The sequence below is a fragment of the Chiloscyllium plagiosum genome, unplaced genomic scaffold (assembly GCF_037043375.1).
Source record: "Chiloscyllium plagiosum isolate Xiang-an unplaced genomic scaffold, Cpla_swu_hap1 HiC_scaffold_5, whole genome shotgun sequence".
NCBI classification, from domain to species: domain Eukaryota; kingdom Metazoa; phylum Chordata; class Chondrichthyes; order Orectolobiformes; family Hemiscylliidae; genus Chiloscyllium; species Chiloscyllium plagiosum.
The window spans coordinates 135,193,160-135,219,588 of NW_028270143.1; the positions used below are offsets into that span (position 1 = coordinate 135,193,160).

At 46.0% G+C, this 26,429-nt stretch overlaps 1 protein-coding gene across 3 annotated transcripts in view; it reads left to right on the forward strand.

Annotated features, from left to right (window-relative positions):
• LOC122550355 (IQ motif and ankyrin repeat domain-containing protein 1-like) overlaps window positions 1-26,429 on the forward strand; it is a 250,072-nt gene that overhangs the window by 185,684 nt on the left and 37,959 nt on the right. For all 3 annotated transcript variants that reach the window (XM_087986874.1, XM_087986875.1, XM_087986876.1), the window contains 2 exons: window positions 12,315-12,407; window positions 24,043-24,151. In XM_087986874.1, the coding sequence (XP_087843000.1) occupies window positions 12,315-12,407; window positions 24,043-24,151 (202 nt within the window). The remainder of the gene's footprint in view (window positions 1-12,314; window positions 12,408-24,042; window positions 24,152-26,429) is intronic.

Consider the following 26,429-nt stretch of genomic DNA (forward strand, 5'->3'; position numbering starts at 1 on the left):
CTCAGCAGCCTAAAGGACATAGCTGCTACGCTGGATCTGCGGCAGGTGGTGAGGGAACCAACAAGTGGGAAAATCACACATGACCTCATCCTTACCAATCTGCCAGCTGCAGATCCATGTATCAAGGATAGTATCAGTAAAGGTGACCACTGCACAGTCCTTGTGGAGACAAAGTCCCACCTTCACATTGACAATACCCTCCTTCGTGTTGTGTGGTACCTCTGCAGCACCTTGTCAACAGCCTTCTGGAAATCCAAACAGATCATGTCTGCTGGCTCCCCCTTGTCTAACTTGCTCATTACCTCCTCAAAGAATTCTAACAGATTCATCAGGCATGACCTCCCCTTTTCAAAGCCGTGCTGACTCAACCCTATTTTACCCTGCACTTCCAAGTACTCTGCAATCTCATCCTTAATAATGGACTTTAACATCTTACCAATGACTAAGACCAGACTAACCCGCCGAGAGCTTCTTAACTTCTGTTGCTCTCCCTTCTTAAACACGGGTGCGACACTAGCCTTGTTCCAGTTCTCTGGGACTCTCCCTGATTCCAGTGATCCCACAAAGATCACACCAAGGTCTCCACTATTTCCTCAGCTATCCCCCCCTGAACCCTGTGGTGTAGCCCATCCAGTTCGGGTGATTTATTCACCATCAAACCTTTCAGCTTCCTGACCCCATCTCCTTAGTGATGGCCACAACAATCACCTCTGCCCTGACTTTCTTGGCGTTTTGGTGTACTGCTGGGGTCTTCCACTGTGAAAACTAATGCAAAGTACCTCTTCCATTCCCCTGCCATTTCTTTGTTCTCTATTACTGCTTCTCCACCTCATTTCCAAGCAGTCCAATGTTTTAAATCTTCCTCACAGCACACCCTTACATTTAGTTTGCATTATCTGCAAACCTGGACATTTACGTTTGGTTACCACTCCAAATCCTTGAGATATGTTGGTAACATCTTGTGCAAGAGGCTAGAGAAGAAATTGCGGATGCCTGGCTGATATTTTTGCGTCATTGTTAACCAGGGGTTAAGTCCCAGAAGCAAATAGAACATAGAACATAGAACATAGAACAATACAGCACAGAACAGGCCCTTCGGCCCACGATGTTGTGCCGAACTTCTAACCTAGATTAAGTACCCATCCATGTACCTATCCAAATGCCGCTTAAAGGTCGCCAATGATTCCGACTCTACCACTCCCACGGGCAGCGCATTCCATGCCCCCACCACTCTCTGGGTAAAGAACCCACCCCTGACATCTCCCCTATACCTTCCACCCTTCACCTTAAATTTATGTCCCCTTGTAACACTCTGCTGTACCTGGGGAAAAAGTTTCTGACTGTCTACTCTATCTATTCCTCTGATCATCTTATAAACCTCTATCAAGTCACCCCTCATCCTTCGCCGTTCCAACGAGAAAAGGCCGAGAACTCTCAACCTATCCTCGTACGACTTCCTCTCCATTCCAGGCAACATCCTGGTAAATCTTCTCTGCACCCTCTCCAAAGCTTCCACATCTTTCCTATAGTGAGGCGACCAGAACTGCACACAGTACTCCAACTGTGGCCTAACCAAAGTCCTGTACAGCTGCAACATCACTTCACGACTCTTGAATTCAATCCCTCTGCTAATGAACGATAATACTCCATAGGCCTTCTTACAAACTCTATCCACCTGAGTGGCAACCTTCAAAGATCTATGTACATAGACCCCAAGATCCCTCTGTTCCTCCACCTGACTAAGAACCCTACCATTAACCCTGTATTCCGCATTCTTATTTGTTCTTCCAAAATGGACAACCTCACACTTGGCAGGGTTGAACTCCATCTGCCACTCCTCAGCCCAGCTCTGCATCATATCTAAGTCCCTCTGCAGCCGACAACAGCCCTCCTCACTGTCCACAACTCCACCTATCTTCGTATCATCTGCAAATTTACTGACCCACCCTTCGACTCCCTCATCTAAGTCATTAATAAAATGATGAAATAGCAAATGTTGTGCTGTTATTCAAGAAGGGCTCCAAAGAAAAACCTGGGAGCTATAGACCAGTCAGCCTAACATCTGTGGTGGATAAGTTACTTGAGAAAATTCAAAGAGATAAGTTATGCCTGCATTTGGAAAACAGGGTTTGATTAGGGGTAGTGAGTATGGCTTTGTACATGGGAGGTCATGCTTCACAAATTTGTTAGAGTTCTTTGATAAAGTGACCGGGAAGGTTGATGAGGGCAGGGAGATAGACGTTGTCCAAATGGATTTCAGTAAGGTCGTGGATATGGTTCCACATGGGAGCCTGCTCTGGAAGGTTAGATCACATGGAATCCAGGGGGAGCTGGCAAATTGAATACACAATTAGTTTGATGGTAGGAAGCAGAGGGTAATAGTGGAAGGTTGCTTGTTGGACTGGAGGCCTGTGACTAGTGGAGTGCGTCAGGGTCAGTGCTGGGCCCATTACTGTGTGTTATCAATATCAATGATTTGGATGGCAATGTACAGGGCATGCTTAGTAAGTTTCTAGATTACACTAAAACAAGACATTGATCAGCTGGAGAAGCGGGCCGAGAAATAGCAAATGGAATTTAATATAGATAAGTGTGAGGTCTTGCATTTTGGAAAGTTAAATCAAGATGGAAGTTTCATGGTGAATGTTCGGGCCTTAAGGAGTGTAGTGGAACAGAGGGACCTTGGAGTTCAGGTGCATGGTTCTCTGAAAGTGGAGTCCCAGGTAGACAGGGCAGTGAAGAAGGCTTTTGGCACATTGGCCTTCATCAGTCAGGGCACTGAGTATAGAAGTTGGGAAGTTATGTTGCAGTTGTACAGGACGTTGGTGAGGCCACACTTGGAGTATTGTGTTCAGTTTTGGTCACCTTGCTGTAGGAAGGATGTTATTAAACTGGAAAGAGTGCGGGAGGAATTTACAAGGATGTTGCCAGGACTCAATGGTTAGAGCTATCGGGCGAGGTGGGACAAGCTAGAACTTTTCTCTTTAGAGCGTAGGAGACTGAGGGGTGGGGGTTTGGGAAACTTATAGAGGTGTATAAGATCATGAGAGGCCTGGATAGGGTGAATGTACTCAGTCTTTTTCCCAGGGTTGGGGAATCGAGGACGAGAGGGCATCAGTTTAAGGTTAGAGGGGAAAGAATAAAAGGGAACCTGAGGGGCAACTTTTTTACACAGAGGGTGGTACGCATATGGAATGAGCTGCCAGAGGAAGTGGTTGAGGCGGGTACATTAACAACATTTAAAAGGCATTTGGACAAATACACGGATAGGAAAGGATTAGAAGGATATGGAGAAAGCGAGGACTGCAAATGCTGGAAATCAGAGCTTAAAAATGTGTTGCTGGAAAAGCGCAGCAGGTCAGGCAGCATCCGAGGAGCAGGAAAATCGACGTTTCGGGCAAAAGCCCTTCATCAGGAATGGAGGCAGGGAGCCTCTAGGGTGGAGATTTCTCCACCTTCCTCATTTCCCCTCCCCTCGAAACTCAGCACGTTTCGGGCATAAGCCCTTCTTCAGGAAGGATATGGGCCAAGTGCAGGGAAATGGGGTTAGTGTGGATGGTCATTTTGGTCGGCATGAGTCGAAAAGTGTGGTGATGGAAAAACACAGCAGATCAGGCAGCATCCAAGGAGCAGGGGAGTCCATGTTCTGGGCATAAGCCCTTTTCAGGAAGGACATTTTGGTCAGCATGGACCAGTTTGAGCCAAAGGGTCTGTGTCCGTGTTGTAGGGTTTTAAAGACAAAAGGGTAACTAGGGAGAGAATAGGGCCCCTCAAAGATCAGCAAGGCGGCATTTGTGTGAAGCCACAGGAGAAGGGGGAGGTTCTAAGCGAGTATTTTGCACCAGTGTTTACTGTGGAAAAGAACATGGAAGGTACGGAATGTGGGGAGATAGATAGTGACACCTTTAAAAATGTCCATATTACAGAGGAGGAAGTGCTGGATAACTTGAAACACATAAAAGTGGAAAAATCTCCAGGACCTGATCAGGTGTACCCGAGAACTCTGTGGGAAGCTAGAGAAGTGATTGCTGGGCCTCTTGCTGAGATATTTGTATCATCGATAGTCACAGGTGAGGTGCCGGAAGACTGGAGGTTGGCAAACGTGGTGCCACTGTTAAAGAAGGGTGTTAAAGACAAGACATGGAACTATAGACCGGTGAGCCTGACGTCTGTGGTGGGCAAGTTGTTGGAGAGAATCCTGAGGGACAGGATGTACATGTATTTGGAAAGGCATGGACTGATTCGGGATAGTCAGCATGGCTTTGTGGGTGGGAAATCATGTCTCACAAACTTGATCGAACTTTTTGAAGAAGTAACAAAGAGGATTGATGAGGGCAGAGCGGTAGATGTGACCTATATGGACTTCAGTAAGGCATTTGACAAGGTTCCCCATGGGAGACTGATTAGCAAGGTTAGATCTCATGGAATACAGGGAAAACTAGCCATTTGGATACAGAACTGGCTCAAAGGTAGAAGACAGAGGGTGGTGGTGGAGGGTTGTTTTTCAGACTGGAGGCCTGTGACAAGTGGAGTGCCTCAAGGATCGGTACTGGGTCCACTACTTTTCATCATTTATATAAATGTTTGGTGTAAGCATAAGAGGTATAGTTAGTAAGTTTTCAGAGGACACCACAGTTGGAGGTGTAGTGGAGAGCGAAGAAGGTTACCTCAGATTATCACGGGGATCTTGATCAGATGGGCCAATGGGCTGAGAAGTGGCAGATGGAATTTAATCAAGGTAAATGCGAGGTGCTGCATTTTGGGAAAGCAAATCTTAGCAGGACTTATACACTTAATAGTAACTATTGGCCGGTGAGTCTCACTTCTGTTGTGGGCAAAGTCTTAGAGAGAATTGTAAGGGATAGGATTTATGCACATCTGGATAGGAATAATGTGATCAAGGATCATGGTTTTGTGAAGGGCAGGTCGTGCCTCACAAACCTTATTGAATTCTTTGAAAAGGTGACGAAGGAGGTTGATGAGGGGAAAGCGGTAGATGTGGTATATATGGATTTTAGTAAGGCGTTTGATAAGGTTCCCCATGGTAGGCTACTGCAGAAAATACGGAGATATGGCATTGAGGGTGAGTTGGAGGTTTGGATTAGGAATTGGCTGGATGGAAGAAGACAGAGGGTAGTAGTTGATGGCAAAGTTTCTTCATGGAGTGCCGTCACTAGCGGTGTTCCGCAAGGATCTGTTTTGGGACCATTGCTGTTTGTCATTTTTATAAATGACCTGGAAGAGAGGTTAGAAGGTTGGGTGAGCAAGTTTGCGGATGATACGAAAGTCGGAGGAGTTGTTGACAGTGAGGAAGGATGTGGCAGGTTACAGCAGGATATAGAGAAGCTGCAGAGCTGGGCAGAAAGGTGGCAAATGGAATTCAATGTAGCTAAGTGTGAGGTGATTCACTTTGGGAAGAATAACAAAAAGATGGGGTACTGGGCTAATGGTTGGATACTTGGTAGTGTGGATGAGCAGAGGGATCTTGGTGTCCATGTACACAGATCTCTGAAAGTTGCCACCCAGGTAAATAGTGTGGTGAGGAAGGCATATGGCGTACTGGCATTTATTGGTAGAGGACTTGAGTTCCGGAGTCCTGAGGTCATGATGCAGTTGTATAAGACTCTGGTGCGGCCGCATCTGGAATATTGTGTGCAGTTTTGGTCGCCATACTATAGGAAGGATGTGGAGGCACTGGAACGGGTGCAGAGGAGGTTTACCAGGATGTTGCCTGGTATGGAAGGAAGATCGTATGAGGAAAGACTGAGACACTTGGGGCTGTTTTCATTAGAGAAAAGAAGGTTTAGGGGTGACTTGATTGAGGTGTACAAGATGATTAGGGGGTTAGATAGGGTTGACAGTGTGAACCTTTTCCCGCGTATGGAGTCGGGTATTACAAGGGGGCATAGCTTTAAATTAAGTGGGGGTAGATATAGGACTGAAGTTAGGGGTAGGTTCTTCACTCAGCGAGTCGTAAGTTCATGGAATGCCCTGCCAGTAGCAGTGGTAGACTCTCCCTCTTTATGGGCATTTAAGCGGGCATTGGATAGGTATATGGAGGATAGTGGGTTAGTATAGGTTAGGTGGGCTTGGATCGGCGCAACATCGAGTGCCAAAGGGCCTGTACTGCGCTGTATTCTTCTATGTTCTATGTTCTATGTTCTATGTTAATGCTAAGGTCCTAGGATGTGTTACTGAACAAAGAGACCTTGGAGTGCAGGGTCATAGTTCCTTGAAAGTGGAGTTGCAGGTAGATAGGATAGTGAAGAAGGCATTTGGTATGCTTTCCTTTATTGGTCAGAGTATTGAGTACAGGAGTTGGGAGGTCATGTTGCGGCTGTACAGGACATTGGTTCGGCCACTTTTGGAATATTGCGTGCAATTCTGGTCTCCTTCCTATTGGAAAGATGTTGTGAAATTTGAAAGGGTTCAGAAAAGATTTACAAGGATGTTGCCAGGGTTGGAGGATTTGAACTATAGGAGAAGTTGAATATGCTGGGGGGTGACCTTATTAAGGTTTGTAAAATCATGAGGGGCATGGATAGGGTAAAGAGGCAAAGTTTTTTCCCTGGGGTCGGGGAGTCCAGAACTAGAGGGCATAGGTTTAGGGTGAGATGGGAAAGATATAAAAGAGACCTAAGGGGCAACGTTTTCACACAGAGGGTGGTATGTGTATGGAATGAGCTGCCAGAGGAAGTGGTGGAGGCTGGTACAATTGCAACATTTAAAAGGCATTTGGATGGGCATATGAATAGGAAGAGTTTGGAGGGATATGGGCCGGGTGCTGGCAAGTGGGACTAGATTGGGTTGGGATATCTGGTCGGCATGGACGGGTTGGACCGAAGGGTCTGTTTCCATGCTGTACATCTCTATGCTATTACTCTTTGAGAAGGACCCAAAAGCTTTTCACAGTATCCTAGGTGTGGTCTAACTTGTGCCTTGTGCATTTAGAAAATAAAACATAGATCATTGCAGCGCAGTTACAGGCCCCTCAATGTTGTGCCGATCTGTGGAACCAATCTGAAGTCTATCTATCCAACGCGATTCCATTTTCATCCATTTGTCTATCCAATGACCATTTAAATGCCCTTAATGTGGATAAATATGAGGTTATCCAGTCCAGGAACAAAAACAGGCAGGCAGATTATTATCTGAATGGCTATAAATTGAGAGGGAAATGTGCAATGAGACCTAGGTGTCCATGTGTACCAGTGTGTAGGTGCAGCAGGCAGTGAAGAAGGTAAATGGGATGTTTGCCTTCATAGCGAGAGGATTCGAGTTCAGGAGCAGGGATGTCTTGCTGCAACTATACATGGTCTGGGGGAGACCACACCTGGAGTATTGTGTATAGGTCTGGTCCCCGTATCTGAGGAAGGATGTCCGTGATGGAGGGAGGGCAGTGGAGGGTCACCAGACTGATTCCTGGGATGGCAGGATCTGACACAGGAGGAGAGACTGGATCAGTTAGACTGATGAGTGATGGGGTTCTTGTAGAAATCTGTAAAATTCTAACCGGGAGACTGGATTGATTAAAAAACACCATAAGAAATAGGACTCGGAGTAGACGGTTTGGACCTCCAGCCTGCTACACTAATCAATTGGATCATGTTCTTTTGTTCACCCTTACAAAATGAACACATTCAAATTCTTGCACTTTTTACTGCATTTGCCAACATTTTTCCCACTTACTTAACCTATGAATGCCTCTCTGCAAACTAGTTGTCTCCGTCTCACAATCTGCCTTTCCAGTATACGCTCTTCCTTCCTCCAAGTCATGAATATATATTGTAAACAGTTAGAACATGGAACAATATGTGGTCCCTTTGATCCACAATGTTGTGCTGAATATGATGCCAGGTTAAACTAATCCCTTCTGCCTGCCCTCAGTCCATATCCCTCCATTCCTTGCATATGCATGTGCTTATCCAAAAGTGCCTTAAATGCCCCTATTGTATGTGTCCACCACCCTCCCAACAGCACCTTGCAGCCTCCTATCACTCCCTGTGTAAAACACCTGCCTCTCACATCTCCTTTGAACTTGCCCCTTCTCACCTGAAATGCATGCGCCCTAGTTTTAGATCCTGGGAAAAAAGATTCTGACCTTCAACCCTATCTCTGCATCTCATTATTTTATCGACTTCTGTCAAGTCTCCCCTCAGCCTCTGCCGCTGCAGAGAAAACAACCCAGATGTTTCTAGTCCCTCCTTCTAGCTCACACCCTCTAATCCAGGCAGCACCCTGGAAAATCTCTTCTGTACCCTCTCCAAAGCCTCCACATCCATCCTGCAATTGGGCAACCAGAATTGAATGCAGTACCCTAAACACGGCCTAACCAAAGTCTTAGAAAGCTGTAACATGATATCCTGATTCTTGTGCTCAGTGCCCTGACCAATAAAGACAAGTATGCCATACGCCTGCCTCCTTGACCACCCTATCGACTTGTGTGGCCACTCTCAGGGAGCTATGGACTTGACCCCCAAGATCCCTCTGTACATCAATGCTGTTCAGGGTCCAGCCATTTCCTGTATACTTTTCCTTAACATTTGATCTCCCAAAGTGCAGCAGCTCACACTTACCAGGATTAAACTCCATCTGCCATTCTTCTGCTTATATCTGTGACTAATCTATATCCTGCTGTATCCTTTAACAACCTTCTACACTATCTACATTTTTATCCAAGTCATTTATTTATACACATATGTATATATATATATATCACAAACAGCAGAGGTCCCAGTACGGATCCTTGCAGAACATCATTAGTCACGGACCCCCAGCCTGAAAAACACCCTTCCACCCCTACCTTTCGCCTTCTATGGGCAAATCAATTCTGAATCCACACCACTAAGTCACCATGGATCCTGTGCATCTTAATCTTCTGGATGAGGGACTTGTTAAAAGCCTTACTAAAATCTATGCAGACAACATCCACCCTCATTGATCATCTTTGTCACCTCCTCGAAAAATTAAATCAAGTCAGTAAGACATTACCTGCCCTGCACAAAGCCATGCAGCCTGTCGCTCATTAGACTATACTTGCATAGAACAGTACAGCATGGTACAGGCCCTTCGGCCCACTATGTTGTGCCAAGTGTTTATCTTAATCTAAGATCAACCTAACCTACACACCCCTCAATTTACTGCTGACCATGTGCTTGTCCAGCAGTTGCTGAAATGTTCCTAATGTCTCTGACTCTACTACCACCACTGGCAGTGCATTCCACACACCCACCACTCTCTGTGTAAAGAACCTACCTCTGACATCTCCCCTAAACCTTCCTCCAATCACCTTAAAATTATGACCTTCGTGACAGGCATTTCTGCCCTGGGAAAAGTCTCTGGCTATCTACTCGATCTCTGCCTCTCATTACCTTGTACACCTCTATCAAGTCACCTCTCTTCCTCCTTCTCTCCGCTGTGAAAAGCCCAAGCTGACTCAACCTCTCTTCATAAGACAAGCCCTCCAGTCCAGGCAGCATCCTGGTAAGTCTCCTCTGCCCACACTCTAAAGCATCTACATCCTTCCTATAATGAGGTGACCAGAACTGGACACAATATTCCAAGTGAGGTCTGACCAGGGCTCTATGGAGCTGCAGCAAAACCTTGCGGCTGTTAAATTCAATCCCCTGCAAATGAAAGCCAAAACACCACATGTCTTCTTAACAACCCTACAAAACCACTGACCTCTGTGTCACTAACCCACCCTTCCATTTCTTCATCCAAGTCATTTATAAAAACTACAAACAGCAGAGGCCCAAGAACAGATCCCTGTGGGACACCACTGGTCACTGACCTCCAGGTGAAATAAGTTCCATCCATTACCACTCGCTGTCTTCTTTCGGCCAGCCAATTCTGTATGCAGACAGCTACATTTCCCTGTATCCCATACCCCCTAAGTTTCTGAATGAGCCTAATGTGGAGAACCTTATCAAATGCCTCACTGAAATCCATACACACCTCATCCACTGCTTGACCTTCATCAACTTGTCTCGTCACATCCTCAAAGAACCTGATAAGGCTTGTGAGGTATGACCTGCCCCTCACAAAGCAATACTGACTACCTTTCATCAAACGATGTTTTTCCAAATAGCCATAAATCCTACGTCTCAGAATCCTTTCCAATACCTGCTTATCACAGACGTCAGACTGACTGGTCTGTAATTCCCAGGGATTTCCTTGTTCCCTTTCTTGAACAGAGGAACAACATTCGCCTCCCTCCAATCATCCTGTGGAGAGTGAGGATGCAAAGATCATCACCAGAGGTGCAGCAATCTCATTCCTTGCTTCCAGTAGTATCCTTGGATATATCTGCTCCAGGCACAAGTTCCCTCTACTATCCCTGATCGGCCCTACCCTCTCTCTGATTATTCTCTTATTCCTCACGTATGTGTAGAACTCCTTTAGATTTTCTCTAATCCTTCCCATCAAGGCCTTTTCATGTCCCCTCCTAGCTCTCCTCAGTCCATTTTTGAGTTCTTTTCTAGCTACCCTGTAATCCTCTAAAGCTATGCCAGATCCTTGCTTCATCAACTCTAAGTGAGCTTCCTTCTCCCTCTTGACATGAAGCTCCTCTTCTCTTGTCATCCAAGGCTCTGTTACCTTACCATTCCTTGCCTGTCTCATTGGGACAAAGTTATCCATCACTCCCAACAAGTGCTCCTTAAACAGCCTCCACATTTCTGTTGTGCATTGCCCATAGAATAATTGTTCCCAATTTATACTCCACAGCTCCAATCTAATAGCAGTATAATTTCCCCTCCCCCAATTAAATACCTTCCCATACTGTCTGCTCCTATCCCTCTCTGTGGCAATGGTAAAGGTGAGGCAGTTGTGGTCACTGTCACTGAAATGCTGTCCCACCGAGAGATCTGACACCTGGCCTGGCTTGTTGCCCGGCACCAAATCCAATATGACCGCTCCCCTTACGGGCCTTCCTACAGATTGGGTCAGAAAATCCCTCCCTGGACACCCCTGACAAAATCAGCTCCATCCAGATCATCTGCACTCAATATTAGGGAAGTTGAAGTCATCCATAACAACGACTCTGGTACGTCTGCTGCTGCTTTGGGAGGTGGGGGGGGGGGGGGGAAATATAGAAAACACCCAATAAAGTGACTGCTCCTTTCCTGTTTCTGACTTCCACCCATACTGACTCAGTAGACAAACGTGATCAACAACCTTGTTTTCTGTAGCTGTGATGCACTCTCTAATTAACAATGCTACTCCCCCTCCTGTTTTAGTCCCTTCCCTGTTCTTTTTAAAAGATCTAAACCTTGGAACATCCAGCAACTATTCCTGCCCCTGTGAAATCTATGTCTCCATTATGGCCACAACATCATATCCCCAAGTACTGATCCGTGCTCAGTTCATCACTCATATTCCTGACACTCTGCATTGAAACAACTCACTTTAAAGCATCCCTTTTGCTCTGTCACCTGTGTGTCCTTCCTGACAGACTCTTTGCATTCTATTTCTGCCCTGGTTGAGACTTCGCGAAAAGCTCTGATAAATCAGTCCGACTTGATTTCCCTTTCATGAAGCCAAGCTGACTCTGTTTGATTAGATCATGATTTTCCAAATGTGCGTAAATCCTACCCCTAAGAATTCTTTCCAATAGTTTTCCAACCACCGATGTGAGACTCTGCGTCAAAACTCCCTGAATTAGCTATATTCCCCTTCTTGAACAGAGGAATAACGCTAACGACTCAGTAATTGTGGTGCCCGTACAGATCCCTGTGGAAGGCCACTCGATACAGGTCATCAACCTGTAAAACCCCTTCTCCTCACTTGCTGTTACCTGCCAATGAACCAATTCTGTATCCGCACCTATATATTACCTCTGACCTAATTACATTTTGTGAGGTATCTGGTCAAATGTGTTCTGGAATTCTAAATACAATATATTGACTGGTTTCTCTCTGTCCACTCTGGTTGCGACTTCCTCGAATAAATCTCTAATAAATCAGTCAGGTGTGTTTTTCATGAAGCCAAGCTGACTCTGTTTGATTAGATCATGATTTTCCAATGTTCTGCTGTTACTTCTTTAATAATTGAATCCAAAACTTTTCCAACAATAGATGTGAGGTTAATCAGCCTATAGTTGCTCACTTTTTTAATTGTCTCCCTTTTTGAATAGGGGTGTGACAGCAGTTTTCCAACTCTCTGATATTTCTTCAGAATCCAATAATGTTTAAAACTTCCAGAACCTTTGCCGAAGCTCACTGCAGTATTTAGTTTGTGAATATCCTGAGTCGTGTATGAAACCAACTCTGGGAATACAACTAAGAAATTAACTGCAACCATTTTCTTTGCAGCTGCACAAAGCCTACTGTGAGCTTAACAAACGCATTAATGAACATGACAAGTGTGTTTCTAAAAACATGAGTAAAACAGACATCACACTACAGGTGAGTCAGAGGATTTGGGAGGCATGAGTCTCAGTGTTCTGTTTTCACTTAGCCCCCTCTTTCTGCCTCACAGTAACTTTCTTCCTCTTTCTCACTCTCTCCCTCTCTCTCTCTGTTGCGTGTGCTTTCTCTCTCTTTCTCAATTACTGAGCCAGTATCTGATGGCTAGAACATGCAAGCACCCTGCCAGAGTTCCTGTTTGCTGTGATGGAGAATGGAAGCATGAGACTTGCAGGTGAAATCCGCGACAGGTGAAGAAAATGGCAGTCCAAACATCGCAGATTGGGTGAATTGGCCATGCTAAATTGCTCGTAGTGTTAGGTGAAAGGGTAAACGTAGGGGAACGGGTCTGGGTGGGTTGCTCTTCAGAGGGTCGGTGTGGACTTGTTGGGCCAAAGGGCCTGTTTCCACACTGTAGGGAATCTAATCTAATCTAATTGAATTAGTATTGACTTGCTACGAAGTGAAGAATGAGGAAACTGTAGCTATTGTAACAAGGTGGACCTCATAGAATGTGGTTCCCTGATTGGGTTTGTTAATCAGGTCCAATCAGGGAGCCCCGGCTAACAGAGAAACAGAGGAGTATTAGAGATCCAGATCCTCTATGTCCTGTCTCTGATGAGGCTGTGCCAAAGGCAAGGACTTCTCGTGTAAATAAAGGGTGACTTGGTGATGGGATACTGGCCTCTGTGGTGTTATTTTAGTGGTGATGAGAGTAAAACATGATCCTAAAGAAACCTGCTTACAACAGTCATCTTCAGAAGGACTTGGAGAGCCTTGGAAAGTGGGCAGAGAAGTGTCAGATGGAACAGATAAGGGTACACATTTTCATAGGAAAAATAGAGACATAGTGAGAGTGTGGTGCTGGAAAAGCACAGCAGGTCAGGCAGCATCTGAGGAGCAGGACAGTCAACATTTCAGACAAGAGCCCTTCATCAGGAATAAGGACTGATGAAGGGCTCTTGCTTGAAACATTGATTTTCTTGCTCCTCAGATGCTGCCTGACCTGCTGTGCTTTTCCAGCACCACACTCTCACTATGTCCCTATTTTTCAGCACCAAACTCTCGTCTCTGATCTCCAGCATCTGCATACCTCACTTTCACCTAGAATAGAGATGTAGACTATTTTCTAAATGTGGAAAGACTTCAGAAATCTAAAACTGTTTTCCCTGGTGTGTCGGAGACTGAGGGGTCACCTTATAAAGGTTTATAAAATCATGACAGGCATGGAGAGTGTAAATAGCCATGGTCTTTTATGTGGGGTGGGCAGTCCACAGCAAGAGGGTAAAGGTTTAAGGTGAGAGTGGAAAGATTTAAAAGAGACCTGAGGGGTATCCTTATCACGCAGAGGGTAGTGTGTGTATGGAATGACCTGCCAGACGAAGTGGTGGAGGCTGATATTTGAATTTAACATTTAACATGAGATATTTGTATCATCGATAGTCACATGTGAGGTGCCAGAAGACTGGAGGTTGGCTAACGCAGTACCACTATTTAAGAAGGGTGGTAAGGACAAGCCAGGGAACTATAGCTCAGTGAACCTGACCTTGGTGGTGGGCAAGTTGTTGGAGGGAATCCTGAGGGACAGGATGTATATGTATTTGGAAAGGCAAGGACTGATTCGGGATAGTCAACATGGCTTTGTGCGTGGGAAATCAGGTCTCACAAACTTGATTGAGGTTTTTGAAGAAGTAACAAAAAGGATTGATGAGGGCAGAGCATAGATGTGATCTATTTGGACTTCAGTAAGGCGTTCGACAAGGTTCCCCATGGGAGACTGATTAGCAAGGTTAGATCTCATGGAATACAGGGAGAACTAGCCATTTGGATACAGAACTGGCTCAAAGGCAGAAGACAGAAGGTGGTGGTGGAGGGTTGTTTTTCAGACTGGAGGCCTGTGACCAGTAGAGTGCCAGAAGGATCGGTGCTGGGTCCACTACTTTTTGTCATTTATATAAATGATTTGGATGTGAGCTTAAGAGGTATAGTCAGTAAGTTTGCAGATGACATCAAAATTGGAGGTGTAGTGGACAGCGAAGAGGGTTACCTCAGATTATAATGGGATCTTGATCAGGTGGGCCAATGGGCTGAGAAGTGTCAGATGGAGTTTAATTCAGATAAATGCGAGGTGCCGCATTTTGGGAAATCAAATCTTAGCAAGACTTATACACTTAATGGTAAGGTCCTAGGGAGTGTTGTTAAACAGAGACCTTGGAGTGCAGGTTCATAGCTCCTTGAAAGTGGAGTCGCAGGTGGATAGGATAGTGAAGGCGGCGTTTGGTATGCTTTCCTTTATCGGTCAGAGTATTGAGTACAGGAGTTGGGAGGTCATGTTGCAGCTGTACAGGACATTGGTTAGGCCAGTGTTGGAATATTGTGTGCAATTCTGAACTCCTTCAGACTGAAAAGATGTTGTGAAACTTGAAAGGGTTCAGAGAAGATTTACGAGGATGCTGCCAGGTTGGAGGGTTTGAGGAGAGGTTGAATAGGCTGGAGCTGTTTTCCCTGGAGCATCGGAAGCTGAGGGGTAACCTAATCGAGGTTTATAAAATCATGAGGAGCATGGTGAAAAATAGACAAAGTCTTTTCCCTGGGGCGGGGGAGTCCATATCTAGATGGCATAGGTTTAGCGTGAGAGGGGAAAGATTTAAAAGAAATGCAAGGGGCAAATTTTTCACGTAGAGGGTGGTACGTGTATGGAATGAGCTGCCCGAGGAAATGATGGAGGCTGGTACAATTGCAACATTTTGAAAGGCATCTGGAAGGGTTTGGAGGGATATGGGCCGGGTGCTGGCAGGTGGGACTAGATTGGGTTGGGACATCTGGTCAGCATGGACAGATTGGACCGAAGGGCCTGTTTCCGTACTGTACATCTCTATGACTGTATTTAAAAGATATCCGAGTGGATATATGGAAGGGTTTAGAGGGATATGGGCCGAATGCTGACAAACGGGACAAGGTTAATTCAGTATATTTGAGTGACATGAACGTGTTGAAGTGAATGGGTCTGCTTGCATGCTGTATGACTCAGTGACTCTAAATACAAGGGAACTTGGGAGTCCTCGTTCAGGATTCTCTGAAAGTTTACATGCAGGTTCAGTTGGCAGGTCGGCAGATGCAATGTTCGCCTGACAGTCATCTTCCTCCCAACCTATCCACTCCACCCTCCCCACCAACCTACTGACCTTTCACCATTACCCCTCCCACCTGCATCCGACTATCACCTTCCCATCTACCTTCCCCCAGCTCCCTCTCCCCATTATCTCTCACACAACACCAGGTTATAGTCCAACAGGATTATTTGGAAGTACTATTGTAATCTGATCTATAACCTAGTGTTGTGTGAGTTTTAACTTTGTCCATCCCAGTCCAACACCAGCACCTCACATCCTATTTATCTCTCATCTCCCCTCTCTCCCCCCCCCCCCACATTCCTGATGAAGGGCTTATGCCTGAAACATTGACTCTCCTGCTCCTCGGATGCTGCCTGACCAGCTGTGCTTTTCTAGCACTACAAGTTTTGATTCTGATTCTCCAGTGTCTGTAGTCCTCACTGTCTCTTGGTTGACGTGTATCTCAGGCAAGGGAGGAAATAGCAGGGGCTTGGGTTGTAATTTCCAGTTTCTCTCTGACCAGAGGAGAGGTACCAGAGGAATGGAGGATAGCCAATGTGGCACCAATATTCAAAAGGAAGCAAAGGATAAACCAGGAAACAGTCACAGAGTCATAGAGCTGTACAGCACGGAAACAGACCCTTCAGTCCAACCCGTCCAAGCCGACCAGATATCCCAACCCAATCTAGTCCCACCTGCCAGCACCCAACCCACATCCCTCCAAACCCTTCCTATTCATATACCCATCCAAATGCCTTTTAAATGTTGCAATTGGACCAGCCTCCACCACATCCTCTGGCAGCTCATTCCATACACGTACCACCCTCTGAGTGAAAAAGCTGCCCCGTAGGTCTCTTTTATATCTTTCCCCTCTCATCCTAAACCTATGCCCTCTAGTTCTGGACTCCCTGACCCCAGGGAAAAGACTTTGTCTATTTACCCTATCCATGCCCCTCATAATTTTATAAACCTCTATAAGGTCACCCCTCAGCCTCCGACGCTCCAGGGAAAACAGTCCCAGCCTGTTCAGCCTCTCCCTATAGCTCAAATCCTCCAACCCTGGCAACATCCTTGTAAATCTTTTCTGAACCCTTTCAAGTTTCACAACATCTTTCCGATAGGAAGGAGACCAGAATTGCACGCAATATTTCAACAGTGGCCTAACCAATGTCCTGTACAGCCGCAACATGACCTCCCAACTCCTGTACTCAATACTCTGACCAATAAAGGAAAGCATACCAAATGCCTTCTTCACTATCCTATCTACCTGCGACTCCACTTTCAAGGAGCTATAACCTGCACTCCAAGGTCTCTTTGTTCAGCAACACTCCCTAGGACCTTACCTTTAAGTATATAAGTCCTGCTAAGATTTGCTTTCCCAAAATGCAGCACCCCATTGGGTCTAACCTCGTTGGGAGAGAAACTGTTAGAAGCAATTCTGAGGGACAGAATTCATTTTGATTTGATTTATTGTAGTCGCATGTACCTTAGTACAGTGAGAGGTTTTGTTTTGTGAGCAATGCAGGTAGATCATAGCAAACAAGGGCATACAGACCATAGGGTGCTTAGACAGAGGGAGGCACACAGGTTACACTGCACAGGAGCTGCATGAAGCAAGATCAATACGAACAAGGTCAGCATTACTTGAAATTAGAGAGTCCATTCATCAGTCTAATAACGGACAGGAGGAAGCTGTTCCTGAACCTATTGGTGCCTGTGTTCAGGTTTCTGTGCCTTCTGCCTGATGGAAGAGGGTGTAGGAGATCATTACTGGGGTGCGATGGGTCTTTGATGATGTTGGCAGCCTTTCCGCGGCAGTGAGCCATGTAAATGGAGTCCATGGATGGGAGGTTGGCTTCTGTGATGGTCTGGACTGTGCACACCACCTTCTCTAGTTTCTTACAGTCCTGGGCAGAGCAGTTACTGTACCAGGCCGTTATCCACCTGGACAGTATGCTCTCAATGGTGTACCTGGAGAAGTTGGTGAGGGTCCTTATGGACACGCTGACTTTCCTGAGCTGCCCGAGGAGGAAGAGGTGTTGTTCTACCTTCTTCACCGTCACATCTACGTGGGAAGGCCAGGACAGATTGTCAGTTGGAACTTGACCCTCTCCAGTCTCTTAAAGTCTGCTCCATTGAGGTAGATGGGAGTATGTCCTCTCCCTTACTTCCTGAAGGCAATGATCAGTTCTCTTGGATTTGCCAACTGTGAGAGAGAGGTTATTCTCATTGCATCACGTCACCAAGCGTTGAAAGTGTGGTGCTGGAAAAACACAGCAAGTCAGGCAGCTTCCAAGGAGCGGAGAATTGACATTTCAGGCATAAGTCCTTCATCAGGAATGAGGCTTGTGAACCGGGAGGGGCTGAGATAAATGGGAGGGGGGTGGGGTTGGGGGTAAGGTAGTTGAGAATGCACTGCTTCAGGATGCGGCTGAAGAGCTTCAGGGCAGAGGAGATGACCTGGGGAGTGTAGTGAGAGGGAGAGAGTCACTGAGATCCTTGTAGAGCCCCATATCCCCTCTGTATTCTGACTCATTGTTGTTAGACATCTGTCCTGCTACTCCGGAGACATCAGCGAAGTTGGAGATGGGTGGTGGGGGAAGCAGAAACCATCATCACACTTAAGGAGTATATAGAGGTACACTTGCAATGGAAAAGCGTTTAAAGCTGGCAGAATTAGGAGGGTTTTTTATTTGTTCACTAGTGGGACATGGGTTTCACTGATGAGTCAGCATTTATTGCCCATCCCTACTTGCCCAGGGAGGGTGATGATAAGCAGCCTTCTTGAACTGCTGCAGTTCCCTGTTGTGCTTTAAGGGAGAACATTTCAGCATTCTGACCCAGTGACACTGAAGGAATGGCGGTATATTTCCACATCAACAGTGAGGACTGCAGATGCTGGAAACCAGAGTTTAGATTAGAGTGTTGCTGGAAAAGCACAGCAGGTCAGGCAGCATCCGAGGAGCAGGAAAATCGACGTTTCAGGCAAAAGCCCTTCATCAGGAATGGAGGCAGGGAGCCTCTAGGGTGGAGATTTCTCCACCTTCCTCATTTCCCCTCCCCTCGGACTCAGCACCGCCTTCTTGACCTGCAATCTTCTTCCTGACCTCTCTGCCCCCACCCCCTCTCTGGCCTATCACCCTCACCTTAACCTCCTTTCACCTATCACATTCCCAACGTCCCTCCCCCAAGTCCCTCCTCCCTACCTTTTATCTTAGCCTGCTTGGCACACCCTCCTCATTCCTGAAGAAGGGCTTATGCCCGAAACGTCGATTCTCCTGCTCCTTTGATGCTGCCTGATCTGCTGCACTTTTCCACCTTGTAGATGGTGGACAGGTTTTGGGGAGTCAGGAGGTAAGTTACTCACTGCAGTGTTCCCAGCCTCTGACCTGCTCTTGTAGCCATTGTCCAGTTGAGTTTCTTGTCAATAGTAACCCCCAGCATGTTGATAGTGTAGGGATTCAGTGATGGTAACACTATTGACTGTCAAGGGGTAGTGGTTAGATTGTCTCTTATTGGAGATGGTCATTGCCTGGTATTTGTGTGTGCAAATGTTACTTGTCACTTGTCAGCCCAAGCCTGGATATTGTCCAGATATTGTTGCATTTAGGTACGGACTGTTTCAGTGTCTGAGAAGTCGTGAATGGAGCTGAACATTGTGCAGTCATTGGCAAACATCCCCACTTCTCACCTTATGACAGAGGGAAGGTCGTTGACTGAACATCAGGTGTGTAACATTTAAATCAGATGACTCAGACCATCACAGAAGTCTGATATGATCTCTGAAAAGCCATCAGAGATGCCAAGAAGAACAAAGAACATTCCAGCACAGGAGCAGGCCCTTCAGCCCACCAAGCCTGCACCAATCCAGATCCTCTGTCTAAACCTGTTACCTATTTTCTAAGGATCTGTATCCCTCTACTCCCTGCCCATTCATGTATCTGTCTAGATACATCTTAAATGACCCTATTCCACCTGACTCTGCCACCTCCACTGGCAATATGTTCCAAACACCCACCACCCTATGCACAAAGAACTTTCCATGCATATCTCCCCTAAACCTTTCCTCTCTCACCTTGAACTCGTGACCACTAGTAATTGAGTCCCCCACTCTGGGAAACTGTTACTTGCGATCCACCCTGTCTAAACCTCCCATGATTTTGTAGGCCTCAATCAGGTCCCCCCTCAACCTCCTCCTTTCCAATGAAAATAATCCTAATCTACTCAATCTCTCCTCATCGCTAGCACGCTCCATACCAGGCAACATCCTGGTGAACCTCCTCTGCACCCTCTCCAAAGCATCCACATCCTTTTGGTAATGTGGCAACCAGAACTGTACACAGTATTCCAAAGGTGGCCAAACCAAAGTCCGATACAACTGAAACATGACCTGCCAACTCTTGTACTCAATATCCCGTCCGATGAAGGAAAGCATGCCATTTGCTTTCTTGCTACCTTCAGGGAACAATGGACCTGAACACCCAGATCTCTCTGTACGTCAATTTTCCCCAAGACATTTCCATTTACTGTACAATTCGCTTTTGAACTGGCTCTTCCAAAATGCATCACCCTGCAGTTGCCCAGATTGAACTCCATCTGCCATTTCTCTGCTCAACTCTCCAATCTTTCTATATTCTGCTGGATTCTCTGATCGTCTCCTTCACTATCTGCTACTCCACTAATCTTAGTGTCATTTCCAAACTTGCTAAAGAGCTAACCTACACCTTCCTCCAAATCATTTATGTCTATCACAAACAACAGGGGTCCCAGCACGGATCCCTGTGGGACATCACTGGTCACAGGTCTCCATTTTGAGAAGGTCCCTTCTACTCCTACTCTCTGTCTCCTGCTGCCCAGCCAGTTCTCTATCCAGCTAGCTCGTACACCCTGGGCCCCATGTGCGACTTCACCTTCTCCATCAGCCTACCATGGGGAACTTTATCAAACGCCTAACTAAAGTCCCTGTGAATGACATCTACATCCCTTCCCTCATCAATTAACGTTGTCACCTCTTCATTAAGTTGGTAAGACATGACCTTCCCTACACAAAACCATGCTGCCTATCACTGATAAGCCTATTTTCTTCCAAATGGGTATATATCCCATCCCTCAGTGTCTTCTCCAGCAGCTTCCCTACCACTGACGTCAGGCTCACCGGTCTGTAATTACCTGGATTATCCCTGTTACCCTTCTTAAACAAGGGGATAACATTAACAATTCTCCAGTCCCTGGGACCTCTCCCATGTTCAAGGATGTTGCAAAGATATCTGTTAAAACCCCAGCTATTTCCTCTCTCACTTCCCTCAGTAACTGGGATAGATCCCATCTGGACCTGGAGACTTTTCCACCTTAATGCCTTTTAGAATACCCAACACTTCCTTCCTCCTTATGCCGACATGACCTAGAGTACTCAAACATCTATCCCTAGCCTCAGCATCCATCATGTCCCTCTCCTCGGTGAATACCAATACAAAGTACTCATTTAGAATCTCACCCATTTTCTCTGACTCCACCCATATCTTTCCTCCTTTGTCCTTGAGTGGGCCAACCCTTTCTCTAGTTACCCTCTTGCTCCTTATAGATGAATAAAAGGCTTTGAAGTTTTCCTTAACCCTACTCACTAAGGATATCTCATGACCCCTTTTACCCCTCTTAATTCCTCGTTTCAGATTGGCCCTACATTCCCGATACTCTTCCAAAGCTCCATCTGTCTTCAGTCGCCTAGACCTTATGTTCGCATCCTTTTTCCTCTTAGCTTGTCTCACAATTTCACCTGTCAGCCATGGTTCCCTAATCTTGCCATTTTTATCCCTTATTTTCACAGAAACATGTATCTCTTGAACTCTAATCAACCTCTCTTTAAAAACCTCCCACATATTGAATGTGCATTTCCCTTCAAACAGCTGCTCCCAATTCACATTCCCCAGCTCCTGCCGAATTTTGCTATAGTTGGCCTTCCCCCAATTTAACACTCTTCCTTTAGGACCACTCTCGTCTTTGTTCATGAGTGTACTAAAACTTATGGAATTGTGATCACTATTCCCAAAATTAACCCCTACTGAAACTTCAACCATCTGACTGGGCTCATTCCCCAACACCAGGTCCAGTCTGGCCTGTTCCTGAGTTGGACTATTTACAAACTGCTCTGGGAAACCCTCCTGGATGCTCCTTACAAATTCTGCTCCATCTAGATCTCAAACACTAAGTGAATCCCAGTCAATGTTGGCAAAATTAAAATCACCACCAGCCTGTTGCTTCTACATCTTTCCATAATCTGTTTACATATTTGTACCTCTACCTCATGCTCCCTGTTGGGAGGCCTGTCGTACAGCCCCAATATTGTTACCGCACCTTCCTATTTCTGAGCTCGGCCCATATTGCCTCACTGCTCGAGTCCTCCATCGTGCCCTCCTTCAGCACAGCTGTGATATCCTCTCTGACCAGTAATGTAACTCCTCCACCCCTTTTACCCTCCTCTCTATCCCACCTGAAGCATCCATATCCTGGGATATTTAGTTGCTAATCATGTCCTTCCCTCAACCAAGTCTTAGTAACAGCAATAACATTATAATTCCAGGTACTAATCCAAACCCTAAGTTCATCTGCCTTACCTACTATACCTCTCGCATTAAAACAACTGCACCTCAGAGCACCAGTCCCTCTGAGGTACTGCTGCCTTAACATAGCAGCCCAAACCAACCATACGGACACCCACCGCCTGTGACAAGATGTAAACAACATAACGAGATACAAAATGAAGCAGACCAAGATAGTGAACAAAAACACATCCCTCCCTGCTGCGCTCAATGCTTTTTATGCTGGGGTTGAGCAGAATGCCAGCTGTGCTGTGTCACCCAACTCGACAGCCCCAGATGCACCTGTTTCCTCCATCACCGCTGCAGATGTTAGATCGGTCTCCCTGAGAGTCAACCCAAGGGTGACAGGGTCCCCGGCCATGCACTGAGATCCTGTATGGACCTGTTGGCAGAGGTACTCACTGACATCATCAACCTCTCCCTCCTCCAAGCTGAAATCCCCCACCTGCTTCAAGAAGGCCACCATCATCTCAGTCCCAGAGAATGAACATGTAATGTGCATTAATGACTACCACCCGGTGGATCTGCCCTCTCTAACCAGGAAGTGCTTCGAGAGGCTGGTCATGGCTCACAGTTACTCTAGGCTGCCAGGCTGGCTGGATCCCTTACAATTTGCTGACTGATGAAACAGGTATACAGCAGATGGTGTTTCCCTCGCCCTGCCCTCATCCCAGGAACATGTGGATAACAAGGACACTAACATCAGACTCCTGCTTATTGACTACAAATAATGTGGATCTTGCTTTGCGTTGTCCTGTGGAGTGGAACACTCGATACCTCGCTCTGTCTAAGCTCCCTATGATCTATGTGTCCGAGTGTGCTATGATCTGCCTGTATTGCTAGCAAAACAAAGCTTTTCACCATACTTACACGTGACTACAATAAATCAAAACAAATGAAATGATGAAGTAGCTGAAGATGGCTGGGCCTAGGACACTACTCTGATGACCTCCTGCAGAGAAGTCCCAGGGCTGAGACAACTGATCTCGAACAACCAGAAACCTCTTCCTCTGTGCCAGGTATGACTCCAACCAGCAGAGAGTTTGCCCCCTGATACCCACTGATTCCAGTTTTGCCAGGGCTCCTTGATGCCACACTTGGTCGAATCCAGCCTTGAAGTTAAGGGCTGTCCCTCTCCCCTCCCCTCTGGAATCCAGCTCTTCTGTCCATGTTTGACCCAAGGCTATAATGAGGTCAGGAGCTGAGTGACCCTGGGGGAACCCAAACTGGGCATCACTGAGCAGGTTATTGCTGAGCAGGTGCTGCTTGGTAGCTCTGTTACTGACACCGTCCATCACTTCACTGAGGATCGAGAGGAGACTGATGGGGCAGGATTTGGCTGAGTTGGACTTATCCTGCTTTTTATGTAAAGGACATACCTGGGCAATTTTCCACATTGTTGTATAGATGCCAGTGTAGTAACTGTACTGGAACAGCCTGGCTAGGGGAGTGGCAAGTTCAGGAGCACAAGTCTTCAGTCCTATTGCCTGAATGTTGTCAGGGCCCAAACCTAGTCTTTGCAGTATCCAGTGTCTCCAATTGTTTCTTTATCATGTAGAGTGAAATGAACTGGCTGATGACTGACAGTTATGATGCTGGGGACCACTGGAGAAGGTTGAGATGGATCAGCACTTGGCACCTCTGGCTGAAGGTTGATGCAAATGCTTTTCATGGATGCAGCTGAAGGGCTTTTGTTCTCAGTGCTGTCGTGCCCAATGACTGTATTGAGGCCACGATCTTGTCAAATGGTGGTGCACGCCCAAGGGCCTGAATGGTCTAGTCCTGCTCCTAATACACATGCTGTTTTAGACTGCAGCAGGAGGAGAGCATCACAGTAACCGGGGCTTTGACATTGGCCTTGCCGTATGGCCCCTCCTTTCTGAGGTTTCTTTGCTGTGATCTGACAAAGTCCTCTCTCCATTTCAGGCTATTCATGGTGCAGAGGAGCTGTTGGCGGAAAAGAGAGCAGCAGTATCAAGGACAGAAGATAAACTCTCCTTGGCCAAGCTGGAGCTGAGAGAGAAACTGCAGAGAGGCAAGTACAGGTTCTATCCACTCCAGCTTCAGGACTGAGCCCGATCTATCCCACCCCGCTGGATGACAGCCCTGATTTAATCCAGCATAACACTGAAGTGCTGGTGAACCAGCTCACAGACCTGACCCTGACCTCCAATTCACCAGCACCAGGGGTCTGATTTACTGCAGGCAAAGAACTGAAACCACAATCTGCCCCAGTCCTAAACTCAGAGATTCTAATCTTCTGTGCAGAATGAGACTCTAATCACCCTTAACCGCAGGGCTGTTTGTGATCTCCTCCAGCCCCACAGCTGCAGGCTTGCTCAAAGCCTACACAGGGTTTGTCCTGACCTACTCAGTTGTATGGCAGAGGCTTGACTGTAAACACAGGCCCCAAAAAGCACTAACAGTGTGGGAGCTTTATTTTCACAGGTCGACAGAAATGTTGATTTTACCTGATTGTTATCTTCATGTGGTTATCTTAAGATTTTTTTATGTGATCTCTTTTGTCAATGTTCTGTGTCAAAATTTGTTTGCACAAAATTACGAGGTGTGACACTGTTAAAGCTTCTGTTCCTTCTACCGACCTGGTCCGTTTGATTGACACATGTATTGGACACTGTTTGTTTCTTCAAAGAATTGTATACAGGCGCTATCTAATGAAACATTTTACACATATAGAGTGCAGAGTGTCCATTGACTTGAATGTCCATAGAAGGGAATGAGTTAATTAGTCAGACTATTTTGCCAAAGACCTGACAGAGGGAAAATGTGAGAATTTGTTATTCAGGACATTAGAGTAAGATACTTGGAAATGTTTAAGACAACCAGGCAAAATGGAGATGGTTTTGTGAAGGGAGCATTGTGTTTGACCAATTTGATGGACTTCTTTGAGGACGTAAAAAGTAATATGGATAAAGGAGAAACTGTGGATGTCATGTACTGGAACTTCCTAAAGACATTAGATAAGGTGCCACATCAAAAAATGCATGCCCCTGCTGTAGGGAGTAACATATTAGCATGGGTAAAGGAATAGTTCACTAACAGGAAACTGAGAATCTGTAACTAGCAGTGTGACACAACGACTGGTTGGACCTCAATTTTGTGTTAATGACTTCAGTGAAGGGGTGAATGTATGCTCGTTAAGCTTTTAAATGACATAAAGATAAGTAAAACTGGAAGGTGATGTAAGGAGGCTATCAAGGACATAGGTGCCATGAATGGGCAAAAGTTTGGCAGATAGAGTCTAATATGGGAGTATGAACTTGTCCACTTTGAGAGAGACTACAGAACTCTGAGGTGCAGAGGGATCTGGGTGTCCTGGTACATGAATCACAGAATGTTAGTCTGCAGGTATCACAGTGATTCATACAATTATACAGCACATTTAGCCCATTGAGTCTGTACTAGCCTATCTCGAGCAATCCCTCTTCCCAGCATTTGGCCCATACCCTTGAACATTTCAAGTACATTCATCCTTATACCTTTTGAAGTTTGTGAGGTTCCCCCTCCCAGACAGAGTATTCCAGATCCCCACCACCCTCTAAGTGATAAAAACCTTTCCTTAATTCCCCTGAAATCTCCTGCCTTACACTTTAACATTATGCCCCCTCATTATTGACCCTTCAGCTGAGGGGAACAACTGCTTTCCATTCTCCCTGTCCATGCCCCTCCTAATCATTTCCCACTTCTATCAGGTTCCTCCTTCACTGTCCTAAAGGAAAAACCCTGAGCTTATCCAGCCTGTCTACACGGCTGAAACACTCCATCCCAAGCAGCATCGTGGTGAACCTCCTCTGCACCCCCTCTGATGGTGATCAGATCCTTCCTATGTTGCGGAGACCAGAACCTCACACAGCATTAGGAAGGTGAATGTAATGATTTACAATCAGTTCATGGAAATGAAATATAAGATGATGAGATTTTAATTGATTATGTCACATCCAGAGTACTGTACTCAGTTTTGTTCTCATAACTTGAGAATGGATATAATTACAGTTGAAGCGGTTGAGGGAGGGTTTCACAGAATCCCTCTCGTGTGGAAGCAGGTCATTCAGTCTATCGGGTCCACACTGATTCTCCAAAGAGCATCACACCCAGACCCCATATCCACTGCAGTTTAGAAAATTGAGAGGTGACCTTATAAAAGATCATGAGCGATCCTGACAGGAGATACTGGTCTAATGGCATTATCATGAGATTACTAATCCATGGCAGATAGTGGAATTTGAATTCAATACATTTCTGGAATTAGGAGTCTAGTGATAAGCATGGAATGATCATTGCTAGTTATAAAA